The sequence below is a fragment of the Hydra vulgaris genome, chromosome 03, assembly GCF_038396675.1.
Source record: "Hydra vulgaris chromosome 03, alternate assembly HydraT2T_AEP".
Taxonomy (NCBI): Eukaryota; Metazoa; Cnidaria; class Hydrozoa; order Anthoathecata; family Hydridae; genus Hydra; species Hydra vulgaris.
This window is the reverse complement of record NC_088922.1, coordinates 58,319,644-58,338,427: the sequence shown is the minus strand read 5'-3', so window position 1 is coordinate 58,338,427 and position 18,784 is coordinate 58,319,644. Positions and strand designations below refer to the sequence as shown.

General features: G+C 28.4%; 1 protein-coding gene across 1 annotated transcript; it reads left to right on the top strand.

Annotated features, from left to right (window-relative positions):
- Window positions 1-291: 291 nt before the first annotated feature.
- Window positions 292-10,889, top strand: LOC124808828 (uncharacterized). Its single transcript, XM_065791956.1, has 5 exons — window positions 292-602; window positions 2,359-2,395; window positions 10,025-10,211; window positions 10,381-10,493; window positions 10,578-10,889. The coding sequence occupies exons 1-5, from the start codon at window positions 553-555 to the stop codon at window positions 10,875-10,877; spliced, it is 687 nt and encodes a 228-aa protein (XP_065648028.1). The 5' UTR covers window positions 292-552; the 3' UTR covers window positions 10,878-10,889.
- The last annotated feature ends 7,895 nt before the right edge of the window (window positions 10,890-18,784 follow it).

The following is an 18,784-nucleotide window of genomic DNA, read 5'->3' as shown; positions in this document are numbered from 1 at the left end:
TAATTATTTTTAATTTTATATAAAATACTTTACTAATTTCTACAACAAACCACAAAAAACTATATTTATATATTTATCAAGCATTTAATCAAGCATTTTTTTAATTGTCATTATTAAAAGATTAAAAAAATTTTTTTTTTTACTGAACCCATAAACACAGCCATAACCACAATACCAAATAGTTTTATATTTAAAATAAAATAATTTCCTGAAAAGATCAATTCAAAATAATGGTTTTTACTTTCTAATACTAAAGTTCATGGCTTAACGTTGTTATTAAATGAAAAACAAGTCAAGAAAAACAGCAATAAACTAAGTTTTAGGCGATCAGGAAACAACTTTTTGTTGCTGTTGTTATCTGTCATTTTTTAGAAATAATAAAATAACATTGTAAGCTGAAAGTATGTTAACGATTGTAGCAAACGTTTCGATAACGGAAAACGCGTCGACACTGTTAAAATTATCACTTTATCTTATCCGTTTCAAATCAACCGATGAAACGTTTAAACGGACTATACTGCGCATAAAGATCTTGCTTGCCTCGAGAATAAAATGAAAGTTTTTCAGATATATTGCATATTTTTCTTCTATTTTTTTTCAAGGTAAAATTTTTTCAGACTTGTTTTTCAATTGTTGAAATGTTTCCACACGTTTTATGTGGAGCTATAATATTTCGGCTTCGTGTGCGTGTGAGTGTATGTGGGTGTGTGTTTGTGTGTATATGTGGGTGTGTGTTTGTGTGTGTGTGTGTGCTGCTTCTGACTTTTTTTTCATTTTGTAATATCTTTAAGAGTGTTTTTTTTTTCATTAATATTTCAGAATTTTAAATGTATTTTATTTTCTGACTTTCTTTTTGTGCTGCAATGTCTTTTCATTTGTTTATTTATTCATGTCGTTAAAATATCGTTGTTTTCGTGTTGTTGTTACACATTTTTTCAAATTTTATTTTTGACTTTAAAAATTCTAAAAAATAAAACTAGCTGTTTTTTATTCGTAGCTCAATTATTCTCTGAGATATGGAATAATTGAGGTATGCAATCCCTGCCCATTTACATGGCACCAAATATTTTACTAGGACTTTTTTTTCAAAAAAATTGGAAGTTCTTTTACTATAAATTAGTAGGAATATAAAGCAATTTTAAATTTAGCAGTTGCAAAAATGTAATAAAGCTTGAAAAAAAACGTTGAGAATTTTTAGTGCAAAATAAACAAGTGTGGACACTTATTCGAAATCTCAAAGTACCCCTTGCACTTAACAAAATTGTAACAAAAAAAAATTACACAGGCTTTTTATACCACGTTGAATTGACGTTTTGTTGTCACAGTGCAAAAAATGATTCCAACAGAATTTTTTCCGTGCAAAGGTTAAATGAATGGATTTAGTTTAATTTTCTTTTAAGGTTTGAAAGAAAAAAAAATTGATTTGTAATTTGTGCTGTTTATAGACAAATTTATAATGGTTAAAATATTTTTACAAATTATATTCATTTCGTTTTTGTGAAACTTACTAAAAAAAATAGTTTACACATTTTTGACTAAGTAGTAACAAAGAAATTTTAATTGAGAAAATTTTTGCAAAGTTCATAAATAAGAAACATTAAAAAAATGAAAGGAACGGGTAGATTATTTTGATAAAGAAAAAAATATCAAAGAAAGTGAAAGTAAAAGCTTTATTTAAAAAATTATGTTTCTTTTTTTTTTAACTGCGATGTTTGAACTCATTTTCACGCTTATCAGTTTCTATTTCTATATATATATTTTTTAAATGATAAGAGTGTAATTGTTTTTATATAGGTTATTTTTTGTTAATCGGTCATTTCTCTATCGCATTTTCATCATTTATTAAAGATTGTTACACGTAGGACGCACACCGGAGTAACACACTAGAGACACATTTAAAATTTTTGGCCGATAAACGCAAAAAATAATTTTGACCTTATTTCCGAAAACACTTTTCACACGGAAGTTTCTGAACCGAAGATTCTGCTAAACAAGACAAAAAAAAATAAAAAATAAAAAGTATCTAACATACACTTTTCATACGGGAGTTTCTGAACCGAAGATTCTGCTAAGCAAGACAAAAAAAAAAAAAAAGTATCAAACACTTCCAATATTTCTACTTTTGCTTTTTTGTATTCTTTTTTAAATCTTGAAATTTTTAAACTGTCAAATATAAAAAAACTTCCGGTTACAATTTTTTATTAAATAACAAAGAATTCTTTACAACTATTCTTATAAATAATCGTATTTTCCATTTCTGCAAAAACAATAGATTTTTTTGGTTTTCATAGCGGCATTCACATGGTATGACACCATGTGAATGCCACTATATATATAAAACTCATAACTTATTTTTAGACCTGCTTCTTTCTCAACGCAAGAAGATATTTTTAAGGTAAGATTTTGACTGAAAGCTTTTATATTTTTATAAGTTTCATGAAATTGCGTACGCACATATAAGAGTTTTTAATACGTTGTTTGCGTACGCACAAATGTTTCTAATACGTTGTTTGCATATTTTTCTGACAATTGCTTAAATTCCTAATGTTGTTAAATTACATCTTATATTTGATATCACTCTCATTTTGCACTAGGTTTTTTAAATGATTTAAAAATACTATTAAACTATTAAAATGTTAATTTTTATTTAAAATTATTTTCCAACAATAAAATTAATATTGTGGTCCTGATAGAATAGAGAGTCAATAAACTAGACCAATTAATTTGTCTTCTTTTTGACAAACATTGTTGATTTAGTTTTTCACTTATTTGAGTTTATGCTTAAGTCGTTTAAGCAAAGTAAAACTATAAAAGCTCAGAAACTCTTAAAAGTGACTTAACCGGTTCACCATAACCGGTTACAATCGAAGGCTTACTAGAAATTCTTACTAAAGTGGTTCACCATAACCGGTTACAATCGAAGGCTTACTAGATATTCTTACTAAAGTGACTTACCATAACTGGCTACAGTTAGGTGCATTGTGACATTTTATAAGATAAAAATGTATGGATTAATTTTTTATATTATTTATATTGTTATTTTCATTAATTTATTTTTTCCAATTCTTCCTTGCATAAACTGAAACTTTTTTGTTTTGCTTCCATAAAAACTTCTATGCTATAATCAACTAATGTACTGTATGTCGACTGCATCATCATAGACTGCCATTTTCTTTTAAGAAAGACCTTGGTAGTTTGCATGATTCAGATTTATTTCAATTCAGACTGTTGTTTAGTGGTCCACACAAAATATTTAAAAAACACAACCAGCAGTGATCAAGGAGTTTTCATTAAATCTGCAGGATCATAGACTCACCTTTCAAGACTTAATACAAACTGTTTATTGCATTCTTAAGAATAAAGAAACTTAATAAAATTTTAGTTTCTTAATATTTACCGAAAAAATATAAAAATTTATTTATCTGTTCGTATTTTATTAAAATTACCTTTTATCGTTATAACAAGTTTATCATAATTAATTTGTTCACCTTTATCAAAAAAATAAATTTGCTCACAAATAAATTTTTTTAAATCTAATTAAATTATTGATCTTTGCAATGGTTTATTATAAAATTTTTTTGTAACTTTGTAATCATGTAACCAATGTGCCTTCCAATAAGGTTGTTCCGATAAGGTTGTCAAAATTCAGAAATAACTTCTTTAGTTTAAATTGCTTTGAAATATAATTGCATTTAGTATTCACAGCCACACACCTGCAATCAAGCAAGTCATTCTCTATTTCTAATCTCAAAATTTCCATCACTGACTTGTGGAAGAATGAGAGACTTAACCTCTTTAATGCTGTTGGGTCCTTAACTTCTATCTTTGGGTTGAAGAACTTTAAAAAGCTTTGAGTGGCTGAATCAAATCAAACAGTAGGCCTGTAGAAAAAATAATAATTTTACTTAAAGCTTTTATTAGGCTAAGTTAAATATTTTTAAAGTATATCTAAAGTCATTATAAATTTTTTCCGTTCATATTGACTCAGGGTGTAGAGTGATACATTGTCAAAAGCCATGTCATGCTAACCAGTAGTAGCCTTGATCTAATTCAGCTCATCAAGATCAGTAAAAGAGAAATAGTATAGTTATAACACATCGCTCAATAAGTCCGTAGGATGACATATAGATGGCAACACAAATACCGAATCCGTATTGTTTTTAGAAAGTACCAACCTTCAAACGATATCTGTCAAAGTTTCATGACAATCGGACCATTATTTACCAAGTTAGTGTGTGAACGATTGAATCAACTTTTTTGAATTGAAAAAAATGGAAAAATCAGAATTTCGTGTGCTCATTAAGCATTGCTTTTTGATGGGAAAAAACACGGTGCAGACCAAACAATGGCTTGATAAGTGTTATTCGGACTCCTCTCCATCGAGGCAAATGGTTGAAAAGTGGTTTGCTGACTTTAAACGTGGTCGTACAAACACCGATGATGCTGAACGCTCCGGTCGCCCAAATTCGGCAGTTACTGAGGAAAACATCAAAAAAATCCATAAAATCGTCTTATCCGACCGCAAATTGAAATTGAAGGAGATTGCCGAGGCCATAAAGATATCAGAAGTCAGTGTGTTTACAATATTACACGAACATTTGGGTATGAGAAAGCTTTGTTCGAAATGGGTGCCGCGTTTGCTAACACCGGACCAAAAACAACAACAATCGATGATTCTGAAGCATGTCTGGCACTATTTCACCGAGATAAAAAGGATTTTTTGCGTCGCTACGTCACAATGGATGAAACATGGATCCACCATTTCACTCCTGAGTCAAATCGACAGTCGGCTGAGTGGACACCAGCGGGCGAAAGCCGCTCAAAGCGCCCAAAGGCTCAAACTTCTGCTGGCAAGGTTATGGCCTCCATATTTTGGGATAGCCATGGTATATTGTTCATTGATTATCTTGAGAAAGGTAAAACGATCAACAGCGAATATTACATGGCATTATTGGAACGATTGAAGGCTGTAATTGACGAAAAGCGACCGCACATGAAGAAGAAAGAAATTCTCTTTCATCAAGACAATGCACCGTGTCACAAGTCAATGAAAACAATGGTAAAAATGAATGAATTACACTTCGAATTGTTGCCCCATCCACCATACTCGCCTGATTTGGCCCCCAGCGATTATTGGCTGTTCTCAGATCTCAAAAGGATGCTCCAGGGAAAGAGATTTGGATCGAATGAGGAGGTCATCGCCGAAACTGAAGCATATTTTGAAGGAAAAGATAAATCGTTCTACAAACATGGTGTCGAAAAGTTAGAGAAGCGCTGGAATGACTGTATCGCCTTAAAAGGAGACTATGTTGATGAATAAAATCAAATTATGTCAAAATGTTGTTGTTTTATTAGCTATTCTACGGACTTATTGAGCGATGTGTTATGTAAAGCAAAAATAATTTCGAACTTTAGTTTATTTCGTTATAAATAAATAGATATTCAATGTAATTTAGGATCTAGATGGTCCAAAAAAAGATCGCAAAAACACTCTCAAATTTAATTAACTTAGAGCTAATTTAATTTGTCATAAACTTCTACAAGAGCTGTAAATTTTTTCATAATGTAACTGTTATACATTTTGAATCAACAAAATCATCAAAAAGATACTAGAAAACTGATTGGTTAAGCCGTTATTAAGCTGATTGGTTGAACGGAAAGCTTAATATTTTTAACACATAGTAGCTGCTGTACAACCATAGCAAAAGGAAAAAAGTGAACTTAATATTGCGACCAGATCAATAACAACTAGATCCAATGAAACTATTTGGGCTTGCATAGACAAAAGTAATAATAGCAAAGATATGATTTTTTTGTTGGTTTTTTTATAAATTTACCTTTAAAAATATTGGGAATTTTTTATTTGTAAAAAATAAAAATTGTCGGGACAAGGAGAAGACAAAATAGTCTTATTGCCAAGTCCCTAATAATCCGTAAACAGTATATATTCACAAGTCATTAAACATCATAAAAATTATCATCAAAAATAATACAAAAAAATTGGAAAAGTGAAGATAAAAAAACTCCAAAATTAATTCTCAATAATAATGAACACAAAGCAAAACAAAAAACAAAAAAATACTTTAAAATTATATTAAAGCAGTTTTCAATTATTAGGAATATAGAATTAAAAAACATAATATAAAGAGTTTTAAAAAATTTTAAGAAAAAAATTGTATTCATATATATTGAGAAAATATAAAAATTAGAAAATTAGAACTTTTTAAAAAACTCTTTGCTTATAAATAAAAAATATACTGTATAATATTTTAAACGACGCAAAACAAATATAGCTCAAGAAGAAGTCCTCCATGTTTTTAAGATTTAAAATTTTAAGATCTTTTATATGTGTTTTTTTTAAAAGATTTAAGATTTTAAAAATAAGTTTTATATCTTGCCAAAACAAATACAAGATATTATACCCTAAAACAAATATTATAGATTTTTCATTATTTGGTGAAATGTTAATAAAAAAAGCTTGTGTTAAACCTTATGTGCGGAAAATACTTGAGTCAGGTTTAGCAGGAGAAAAGGCAATGTCAATACGAATAAATTATTCCTGTAAACATTAGTATTTCCGAATAATGATACTATATATTTTTTTAATCTTATTCACCTTTCCAATGCCGAAGGGATTACTTCAATTGAGGAGGATGAGGATTTATTTATTATTTTATTAATGTTACAACCCTCTCTCAACTTTATAACTCCGAAACAGGTAGGGATTGTACACAAAACTTCTCAATGAAGAAGCAAGCGCTCTACCACTGCACCTCTACCGCATTAAATGATTTTGAAAATACCATTTAATGTGATAGGAAAATATCCAATATTTTACTATGGAGTTATTTGCTTTCATTATCTATAGCCAGAACAAGGCCAATAACCTAAATATGATTTTTAATTTTAGAGAAACATAGTATAGGGTTATATTGAACATCAAAAATAAAAAAGTATAAAACCTTTTTGAAAATTTTGATAATTAAACACAAAAAAAACGGTTTGTTTGAAAAAATAAATATGTTCAAGCATGTTGTTCAAAATTACCTTTAGGATTGAGGTTATACCGAAAATTTACTGGTAAATCGGTAAAATTGTTTTATCGATTTACCGGTAAAACTATGCGGTAAGTTTCGGTAAATAATGATTTTTACCATACTAAACAATAAATTAAATAATTCATTTGAAAACCGTATTAATGAAATTAATTTTCTTTTCTTTATTACCTTTGTGAATAATATTTTGTTGTAATTAGAAATTAAGATTAGTTAAGACATTTTACTCACGGTTGGGGTTTAGACACATGTTTTAGATGTTGTTTCTTTTGTTTCTTTCCAAGCTCTAATCACTGAGATTTTTTGCGTAACATATTATTTGATATAAGTAGGGATGTACCGGAATTCCGGCCGGAATTTGTGTCTTTTAGATCAATTCGCTTCTGGCCGGAATTAAAAACTTATTTTTACTTTTTTTTTTGTAATTGTAATTTGTAAATGTAATTTTATTTGCACTAATAGTAGTACTGCAAATACATTTGCAAAAATTACATTTGTATTTTTTACCTAGGTTTACCTAGTTCTTCATTGCTATGTAGGATAATGATGTTTTGATTTATTCACACAGCCTGTGTCACATGTCATTAAAAAAAAAGTTTTTAATTCTGGCTAGAAGCGAATTGATCTAAAAGACACGAATTCCGGCCGGAATTCCAGTACATTCCTAGCTATAAGCATAAATATATTTTTGTTATTTCAAACTTTGAGGTTTGCTACTGTTTTGCTTATTTGGGTATTTGACCAAAAAAGTTAATTAAAATTATTTGATTGTTGTATTTGTTTTGTTTTCATTTTAAACATACTACTAACCATGAAAAATATATATTTGACATATAACTATGAATTAAAATCAGTTAAATCAGAAGATTAAGTAAAAAAAAACATTAATTTTTTTCATTTTATTTATTTACTCTCAATATTACTGAGTTAGCTAAAATTTTTTCAAAAAACCTTGTTTATTGACTATTTTTAATTCCATAACTAAGTCTCAACTTATATACACCATCATTTTCCTAATACCATGCATGTTTCATTTAACTCAAAAGAAATGTTTTCAATGTTTCCAGAATTTTCTGGAAATTTTCAGAAAAATTACTCGCTATTTTTTAGCCAATTCGATATAAATATATTTAACCTTAAATTTAAACAAATTTATGAACATTATCAATATCAGCTTTCTGCTGGGTGTCTTCTTTGTAAGAAAAAAGATTTTAATAGCTTCATGCTTTAAGGCTTTATTCTTTTTAGAAGCATTGAGTCTCATACTGCACAGATATGGGTCAGATGTAACCAAAAGCCAGTAGAAGACATCTATATTACAGTCAACTCTAAATCTTCTTCTGTAATTTTATCTATATTTTTATAAATGCTTGTTTCTTGTCTCTGCTGCTTCTTCCAACAGAGCTTTTATCGGTAAGATTGCATCTTCTATTACTGTAGGTCTGTAAGTAATAATTTTAAGCACAATCGATGACTTAGTAAACTATGGATACGGTTAAACGTAGAGATTTTTACAATCTAAACACTTAACAAAAATGCTACTAGAGGCATTTTCTGTCCGTCTAAATGACTTCCGAGATATTATCTAATACATTTTTGTATATTCAGGTTATATTTGCGGATATCTCTGCACTTCTAAAATCCTTCTACAAGTGTTTATAATGTTACTGTCTTCATAATTTGCCTTGGGAAAGACAACAACCAACATTATTACCTTGTTTCTAAATTTTTCTTTAACTTATGTTTTTTGTTATACAACAATGCCTTTTTCATTTTGCGTTTTTACTTGAAATAAAGTTGTAAAAAGTTGGGTTCTGGCATGAATAATTGTCAATCCTAACTTTAAAATAAGTTCCTGTATATACAATCCTTAGATAAAATTTCCGTAATTTTTAACCTTTAGAAAGACTTTGAAAAAATATTAATGCGCGAGAAAAGACGTATTTGTTGTAGCGTTGCAGACTTTGGCATCTACCATGGTTAATACCAATTTATGGCAAGTTGTTATTTTGTGAAACCTGACATATATTTTAGTTCACACCAAATACTTTATTTCCTCATACGAAAATATATAAAGTGGGTTGGTTTCATAAATAAACCTGATCCATACAAAGCAGGCCAGCAAAAACATGAAGACGAGGATTACAGATTGTTCTAAATCATCTAACGATTACTTAGGCAAAGCAGTTGGAGGGATATTATTGATGATTGGAAAAAGTTGGCATTAAAGTCACTGCTGTTATAAAATTTCTTTTCAAATTAAGAAAAAAGATATCTCCATTTATAAATAATTTCCAATGCTGTCAAAGCTTACAAGTTTTATTGTTGCCACAAAGATTGATAGGGGTTGATGAAGGTTGATTACCCCGCAAATAAAAAAGTTTTATTACCTAAGTTTCTTACTAAGCTATCTTTATAGAATGCATTTATGATACTATTACTTATGATACGATTATTTATGATACTATTCTTATGATATGATTATTTATGATACTATTCTTATGATACGATTATTTATGATACTATTCTTATGATACGATTATTTATGATACTATTCTTATGATACGATTATTTATGATACTATTCTTATGATACGATTATTTATGATACTATTACTTATGATACGATTATTTATGATACTATTACTTATGATACGATTATTTATGATACTATTACTTATGATACGATTATTTATGATACTATTACTTATGATACGATTATTTATGGCACTATTATTTATGACATTATTATTTATGGCAGTAATATTTATGGTACTATTATTTATGGCAGTATTATTCATGGCACTATTTGGCAGCAATTTTTAAAAACTTCTAGAGAACATTGATCTAGGCAATAAATGTAAAAAATATTTTTTGTATAAATGTTCGGAAACACAAAAATTTAAGTTTTATTTAACTTCTTTAAATTTTAGCAAATATATGTATAAATTTGTTTTGTAATACATGTAGGATAATCAAGAATTTAAATTACTCGATCAACACTACCGCAATAGCTTGAAAGCATCAGACCTTTTTAGCACTCCTTACAAAAGAATAACAAGACTGTTTCACGGACTTATGAAAAACTCCAATCACAGACATGTTTCAATGAACAATAATACCGTAAAAGCAATTAGCAATGATAAAACGCTGGAAGGTAAAATGTTTTTTTTTCCAATAATTATCCAAATAGTATTTTTATAAAGTCGCTTTAATTAGAAAAAAAAAAGGAAACAATAATATTTTTAAATAAACAATAAAATAACAATAATAAATGTATATCATTTATTTACGTTTATAATTTTATAAAAGATAAATTTTTTTAGCGCATTTAGTGATTGAATCGGACTCCTTTGGACGTATTAGAATTCATAGCTTCAAAACTCCAGTTCATTATCTTTGTATTGGCGACGACGGAAGACCTGTTGGTATAATAAAGGTGATATTCTATCTTAAATAAAAAATGTATTCTATAGGATCTCGTACAATAATTTTGTTGAAGTTTTTTTTTTTCTCAATTTAGAGTGATTTAGATTCTGGAAAACAAGATATCAATAAATGTATTTTTCAAGAAATATTCAAGGACAAATACGTGCAATTCAGATCACTGTATTTTTATAAAACCTCAACAAATACAGGATGCTTAGGTTTTAACCGGTATGGAACAGCACGAAGAGTGACTCGTTCAAAATGTTCTCATAAGAGTACTTTTTTTATTGAAAGATTTTCAAGAATAATAATTGACGTGAATAAAAACAAGCACTTAAAAAAACAATTGCTCAATTTTTTGAAACAGACAAACAAACAACATAAATATATATAGATTAATTTAAATAAAAACTACATATATATATATATATATATATATATATATATATATATATATATATATATATATATATATATATATATATATATATATATATATATATATATATATATATATATATATATATATATTAGCAGATTTTGCATATATTTTTCGGTTATTTATATATTAAAAATGTTTTTTTAATATTTATGTATATTAAAACTAAATTCCTATTAAATACAGAAACGCAAAAGCAGAGGAGTTCACGTCAATGCTATTTAAAAAAGTTTTTTCGATTACCCAAAAATTTTATTTATTATCAAAAATTAGTAGGATGAAACATTTTTAAGGTATTATAACGTTTTTTGCTCACTAAAGTAATACAAATTATATTAAAGACCATAGAAACATTAGGAAGTTCTCATGTTTGTTCAATAAAAAAGTATATATCTGTTTGATTTAAGTGCAAAACGAAATAGCAAATCAAGGCTAAAAGTTTTTTAAGATTATATTTAAAATTTCTTAATATATAGATTATATTTCTTAAATGTTAACTATAAAAAGTAAATATTTAAACAGCTGGTATTTTTTATAAAATATTTTGTTTGTTAAAGCCAATTTTGTGGTGCTTTTTTCCAGGCGACATATCTGAAATAAATGGTATCATTCCAACGGTGCTTTTTCATTGAGAAGTGAATAAAGTACGAGATAATCTCGTGTGTATGAGCATAAAGTTTACTATTTGGATGATGGGATTATAAAAGTGTAATAAAAATATCATCATAAATTTTGTTAACTATTTGTTAAACGTGTTTGGCTTTTAAACAAAAACAAACATGTTTTATAAATTGTTCCAAATAGCTAAGACATTGAAGATTATTTATCTATTAAAAGTTTATTTCATTTGCAATATAATAAGTAGAGATGCAGAGATAAAAACTTTTATAACAAATTATTTGAACATAGTAATTTTCCTGAGCTTTTCAAAATCAGTAAAAACCATGTTTTTGTTGATTTGGAAAAGTTTTAATAAATGGACTTGTGCCCTTTTCGAAATGATAGGTTCAATTAGAAGTTAAGACTTGAAGCAATATACAAACTATTATGATATGATAATCTTAAAGAACAATCATAACAAAAATACTTTTATCATATTTTATGCTACCTGAACGTTTAGATATGTATACTTTTACATTTTTTGTGTTTTAATGTCGCAGTAGTTTAATAAATATACAATGATTTCGAAATGGCTGCAGTTAGAAATATTTTATGACTGCTATTTCTCATTGAAAATGTATTAAATATGTAGGGATATAAGTATGAAGGGATATAACATTTCACTTGAAATACTCACATTCTCACAATTTATTTGCATAAAACTAACTACTACTGAACTCGACAAATTTGCAACTTCCGTGTATGACTCCGTGCGTGACCATACATGAAATGCATTTAAACAATTGCTGTAACTCTATGATACATTGTGCAATTCTGTAACTTTCTGGAAATCTTGACTAATATCATCATGTTATTTAATGCTTCACTTAGTGCTCATTCGTGCGTATTTGAACAAACTCACGGCAGCCGTTACACCCGAGTTTATGGCGAGAAAGAGTTGTAGAACATTTTTTGTAAGAAAATGTAAACGAAAATCTATGCGAAAATCTTCTTTTTCTTTTTGTTGTTAAAGTTCACGGTTTTTTCACAGAACACCTTGGAAGAGCATTTACTACGATGTTCACGCTTCCTTCTTTACCAATATCGCTAATTGAGCTTGAGCCGGCGTATATATAATTATGTGATACATCAATATTATCGTATTTTGGGTCAAAAAATTTAAATTTTCCATTAAAAATAATTTTTACGCGTACCTATGCGTAAAAATTACGCGTAGGTAATAACGCGTATGCGCGCGTAAGGCGCGCGCACACGCGTGTATATGTCTTTTACGCGCGTAAAATATAACCTAAATAAAAAAATCGAATTCCTTGATCCAAAATACCATATAAAAGAATACCACATATTTTTTAATCTAAATATTTCTTGTGCCTAAGGCTCGTACTACTTACGCGTATACGCGTTAGAGACTTTTACGCGCACAATGACTGACTTAATTTAAAAAAATTAAATTCCTCAAACCAAAACATTTATTAATTAAAAAAAAAAACTGGGTCGAAAAATATTTTAATATTATATAATATTAAAATATATTAAAAACAAAATAAATATTTATCTTATCTAATTTTTCTTTCAAGAAAACAAAAAAAGAAAACCTAATACTAATAAAAAGGCTTTATTTCATTATTACAGCATTAACAAAGATAAAACTTCAGGGGGAAGTGTTTTTCCATTTTCAACCTTGTATTTTTTAAAACAAATATTTGATATTACAGGATCACTTCTAATCAACAAGTATTGGTACTGGTTTTTCATAACATTCTTTCTAGATATCTTGGCTGTATGGTTTAATCTAGCTTTGCGAATTTCTTTATTTAGAGCCTCTTGTGACTCTTCAGAGAAGTAACCAATTGGGAGTTCTGATGCCTCATATATCTGCACACCATGTTCCAAGAGTTTATGAACAGTTGGGGGAATCACATACCAGCAATAGTTTTTGAGTATAAGAGCTTTAGTTTCATAGCAATACTGGCCAAAACTTTCAGAGTTCAACTCATAACAGGAACATACTGCTATTAGGATTGTCCTCAATCTAATAATTACATCTACTGCCACTCCCGCTATATCAGCGAAAGTTTCAGCATTTTCAAATGCTTTTCAGGCAGTGTTTCCATCGTTAGTGTTGCCAAAACTCTGTTTGGGCATATCAACTATAAGACTTAGCTCTTCTCTAAACCTCAGTTGAATGTTCGTTTTTTTACTTTTTACTAATGCTTTTTCAGCAGGAGATTTGGCAAAGTATTTTTTAATGTCTAATTTATATCCTAAATGTAAAATATATTCAAAACATCTGAGCCAGCAATCCAGAGTAGAAAGGCCCAAAGATAAAGCTTTTTCATTGATTGGTTTAGATCTGATCAATGCTAGGTTATTAAGTTCACTGGGCTTAGCTCCGCAAACATTACATGATTGCGAGGACAGAGTGTTAGTGAGGGCATTAACCACTTTACCATCAAACATGGTTAAATCTAGTTCGAACTTAAATGTGATAGTCGTATCCGATTTGCCTTCCTCTACTTCTAACTTTACTTCAAACTTGACTAGTCTATTTATTTCTGCTTTTAAAAGTTCATATTCATTTCTTATCAATTCTTCCGTTTCTTTTTGATATTGGAGATGGAGGGGTCTACAGTAATGTGCACTAGAGGGCTTTTTATTTAACCATACATTTTTGTTCATGATGGTTAATTTAAGTGGAACAACAGCTGTCTGGAAAAGACTTTGTTCATTAACTTGGGCTTCACCAATATTTGTATCAGTGTATTTTTGTTTATAGACACTTTGATTGGAGGCACCATCAAAACCACCTTTAAAATGAAGTAGACCTTTAAACCTCCCCCCAATTTCAGCAAACATTCTCATAGAGTCTTGGCATTCCGTAAAAGTTAATACCCTTGTCAGAGTATGATTAAACATACCCTGTAGAGAAGTTGAAGCAGATGTTTCTGTCACAATTAAACCCTCAGGATAACGTTTGTGTCTCTCATTCTTAATTTCATGAAGTGAAGGATAAATATCTGCATTATGTATTATCGATGAATTTCTAATCATTTGATACTGTTCATTAGAAAGGTCACACTGAATTTTTAAGCTCAAGGCATCTTCGGTTTTTATTTTTATCGGAAAATTTATCTTTTTGATTTTATCTTTTTTTGAGTTTGTAGCACTTTTCACAAGATCAACGAAGTCTTTTTTGCTAGGATCTCTAGTGGCTTTTTTTATTGAAGCTAATGCCAATGCTTCAGCAGGATGTTCAGCCAATTTGGCAACCTTAAACAAGATAATATTTAATATTAAAGCTTGTAAACTATTTTTTTAACTGGGTTAAATTTAATTTATTTATTAATACCTTAGATCTTCTGCTTCTATCACCTAAATCTTCCCAGTTCTTGCACTTTCTACCTGAACCTGATGCAACATTTCTTTTGTTAACAGTAATTTCTTTGTTCAACCAAGTTTGCTCGTGTTCTAAAAGTCTAGAGAAGGTTCTTGCATACTTCCGCAACTTTGTTCGGAATTTACATTTAAATATTATTAGAGTTTTCTTTAGATTTATCATTTCAGGTTTTTCAATACTTTCATAGTATAGACCCTCCGGTCTACAAAACTCACGTAGAAGAGCCTCGAGTAAGTTATCATGATTAATTCCTAACTCTTGAATTATAGGAACTAAATGTATTCTTTTCATGTTGAATGTATGAACTATTTTAAGTTATTTTATACACAAGTTTTAATTTTAAAATGTGCACTATGCCATCAAACGTTGCATATATTAGTTTTTGAGGTTTGATAATTAGCACCATCTGCATGAGCATGAGTTTTTTTACTAACAGGAACTAAATGTAAAATTTGTGTAATGAAGGAAAGCAATGAACTAATATTCGCTACTTTATACGGCAAGTTTTAATTAAAAACGAAAAAAAACACACAAAAAAACCGAAGTATTTGAAAGGTCTTATTTTAATTGGGGCAAGTTTGGGCAAATGATTTTTATTTTTTCTGCTTTCATATATACCAATTAATGAGAAAATATTAAAATTACCATGGAATCTAGTGGAATCGTTTAGTTTTTAAACTAAACTCATAATTAAACTAATTTAAAAAAATCATTTTATGACACATTTTTGAGATCTCAGTAATGAAAAACTAAAAACAAAATTTATTGTCAAAAATGTTGTTAGTAATTGCCAAACATCTTAAACATATGACTTCAAATTAAATTTTGAACTGTTTTTACCCATGTCAATCTTAAAAGAGTGACACAAAAGCTAGATTTTTTTGAACGAGTTTTCCGATAAATAAAATAAAATAAATAAGTCTCGGAAAAAGGCGTATAAATTGGTGAAATCTTGAAAATTGTTCACAAAAAAGTTAATTATTGACTTTTAGTGGTATTTAGTAACATTATAATTAAATTAATTAATTTCCAGCAATACTTTTTTTATGGGGGATTTTTCGCCGTTTTTTATGGATTTTGACTCACTGTGCCACGGCTGCATCTAATATCTTAAATTAATATATGACATCTAACTGAAGTAAGTTTCAAGTTATGTAATGTTAAAGATTACATCAAGTTTTACAGTTTTATTTTACTTAAAAATTGCATTGTGGCAATATCTCCTTAAGTTTGATTTGTAGCATTTATTTGTTGCTTTATAAAGTTATATACTTTTATTTATTAAAAAATGTTAAAATAGTTGGGTCTAATTTGCTTTAGCGGCCCATGTGGTTAACTCGCTGCGCTTCGAACGTGGGTTGCGGGGGTTCAAATCCTTTCGCTTGCAAATTTTCTTTTAAAAAACCTCTTTTAATTTTCCAAATTACAAAATTAAATATTTTTAAAGTTCCATAAATAGTATATATATTATTATCTATCTATATATATATATATATATATATATATATATTATATATATATATATATATATATATATATATATATATATATATATATATATATATATATATATATATATATATATTATTTATAAAATCTTAGAATTTCTAAAAACATAAAGTCGCGAGAAATTTGTTGCGTATATGTCATGGTAGAGATACTTAAGTTATTAATGCGCTTAGGCAATTAATTAAGTCTGTACGTTCATGAGCATTAAAAAGATAATTTTCTTTCTTATAGGAAAAAAGGTTTTCCATTTAAACTTTTATTAATCTTAATTTATCAAATATATTTTAAATAATATGTAAAAAAAAGTTTAGAAAATAGAGTTTATGAAAAACCCAATGCAATGAAAGCTCTATTATGCTTTTGCGATTACTTGGCAAAACAATCTGTGAAGTTCTTTTTCAAAAAGTCACTCATAACCCGACCTCATGGTGAGCTCCGTACTGCTTGAAGTAAAAAACTTGAAATTGGTGCACCCTAGATTTAAGTTAAAATACAACTGATAACTGTAATCTGGAAAGTATTTATCTGAAGAGCCGCAAAGTTATTTAATTTTTAGTGCAAAATAATGTAATTCCTGGCCAAAGTTCCTGGCCAGAAATTATCCTGGACTGACTAATTTGAAAACTCTTTCAAGTTGATTAACTTAATTTTAATTGTTAATTTCAATTGTAACGTTAATTTAAACTAATGTTACAATTAAAATTTATCATTAAAATATTAATTTTAATTGTAATGCTAGTTTAAATGTAAATAATTTGGATTTTTTGGGTTCAAGGAAACCAGAAAACTAGCCAAAGAACAAGTCTTTTTAGAGTACAAACTGAAAATAAAAAAAGACTTTTTAGAGTCTTTTTTTTTATTTTCATAATCGTAATTCACCACACATCCATATAATCTGATCTAATAGCTTCCATTACTCTAAAACAATTAAAATTACCAACCTTTTTTAAGTTTTATTTATTTTACTAGTTGTGGGGAACCATTGAAATAGCAGAACTTATTGAGGCGAGTTCAATTGAGGGTTGTTCCCTTCTTTCCTAAGAAGGCAAAGCCGGAGTTTGAACCTATAATTCTGCTGCAACAGACTTGATTTATACTAACTTAACTATTAATTTATTACACAGTACTATTCAACTGTACTATCCAAGCTCAAACCGTTTAGCTTTTTTAAGCGTTTCATTTGGTGTTCTAATCTGCTGTTATAACTTATGTTTTATTCTTGAATGTTTGGTCCTCTGACACAATGTCTGTCTTTCATTTGATTTTCAGATATTTAAGTCCTTAATATCAATACCACCTGTCTTATTAAAGAAAGTCAAACAACAGATCTTTGGTCAAACATCAATTCTACATCTTGTTTTTATCAAGTCTCAGTTGTACAAATGTTTATTCATATTCAGTTGTAAGGGTAACTTGCACCCTCCATGGAATCTGACTGGAATTTAATGAAGGCATAAAAGTATTATCAATGTGTAATCTAAGGTACCAATACTCTATATCTATATCTAATACCAACGAAAAATTTTTTTTGTATCCTTCTACTTATTTTTTCCTGCTCCTAAATATTTTTTTCATGTACTTGCAATTACTTTTTTTATAATCTTTAGTTTCTTCAGTCTTAGTTTTATTTTAAAAAAATCAATAGCCACCATCTTGATTATATCTTTCGCAAGACAAGGCCTCAGAAATCAAACTCATTCAGTATTTGCTGAATGTAGGATTAGTGAATCTTTTTAAAAGGTAGCAAGATTTTGACCTCATGCTCCTGTACTGTAGTTTGATGAACTTTTACCTAAAAAGCACGAAATGAACTATTATTTGCATATTTTGAAAAAAGTTCACCACGCCATTGAAAAATCGATTTTGACATAAAATCAATTTTTCAATGGCAGGGTGAACTTTTTTCAAACGATACGCAAATAATAGTTCATTTCGTGCTTTTTAAGTAAAAGTTCATCAAACTACAGAACAGGAACATGGGGTTGAAAAAAAGTCATTACCCTAACGTATGTACTCGTAAAATTATATAAACCATCCTGTTGCGCTGCGTTTATAGCGGAGAGAATAAGAAATTGCAGTCGGCTTCAAAATGGACATGCGCAAAAAAGCGTAAAACGTAAACAGCACATTATTACTATTAATTAACAAGGTAAATAGCGCGAATGTTTCAAAACTTGAACTTTAACTCATAAATCCTTATTTTCTAATCCTTATTTTGTAGTCCTCTTATACAAGTCAAGCCTATGCAAAATAAAATATATGCTTTTGAAATTTCAAATGTATTTAAATTTTTACCGATACGTTTAAATATATATCTGAACTATAGCAGTTTAAA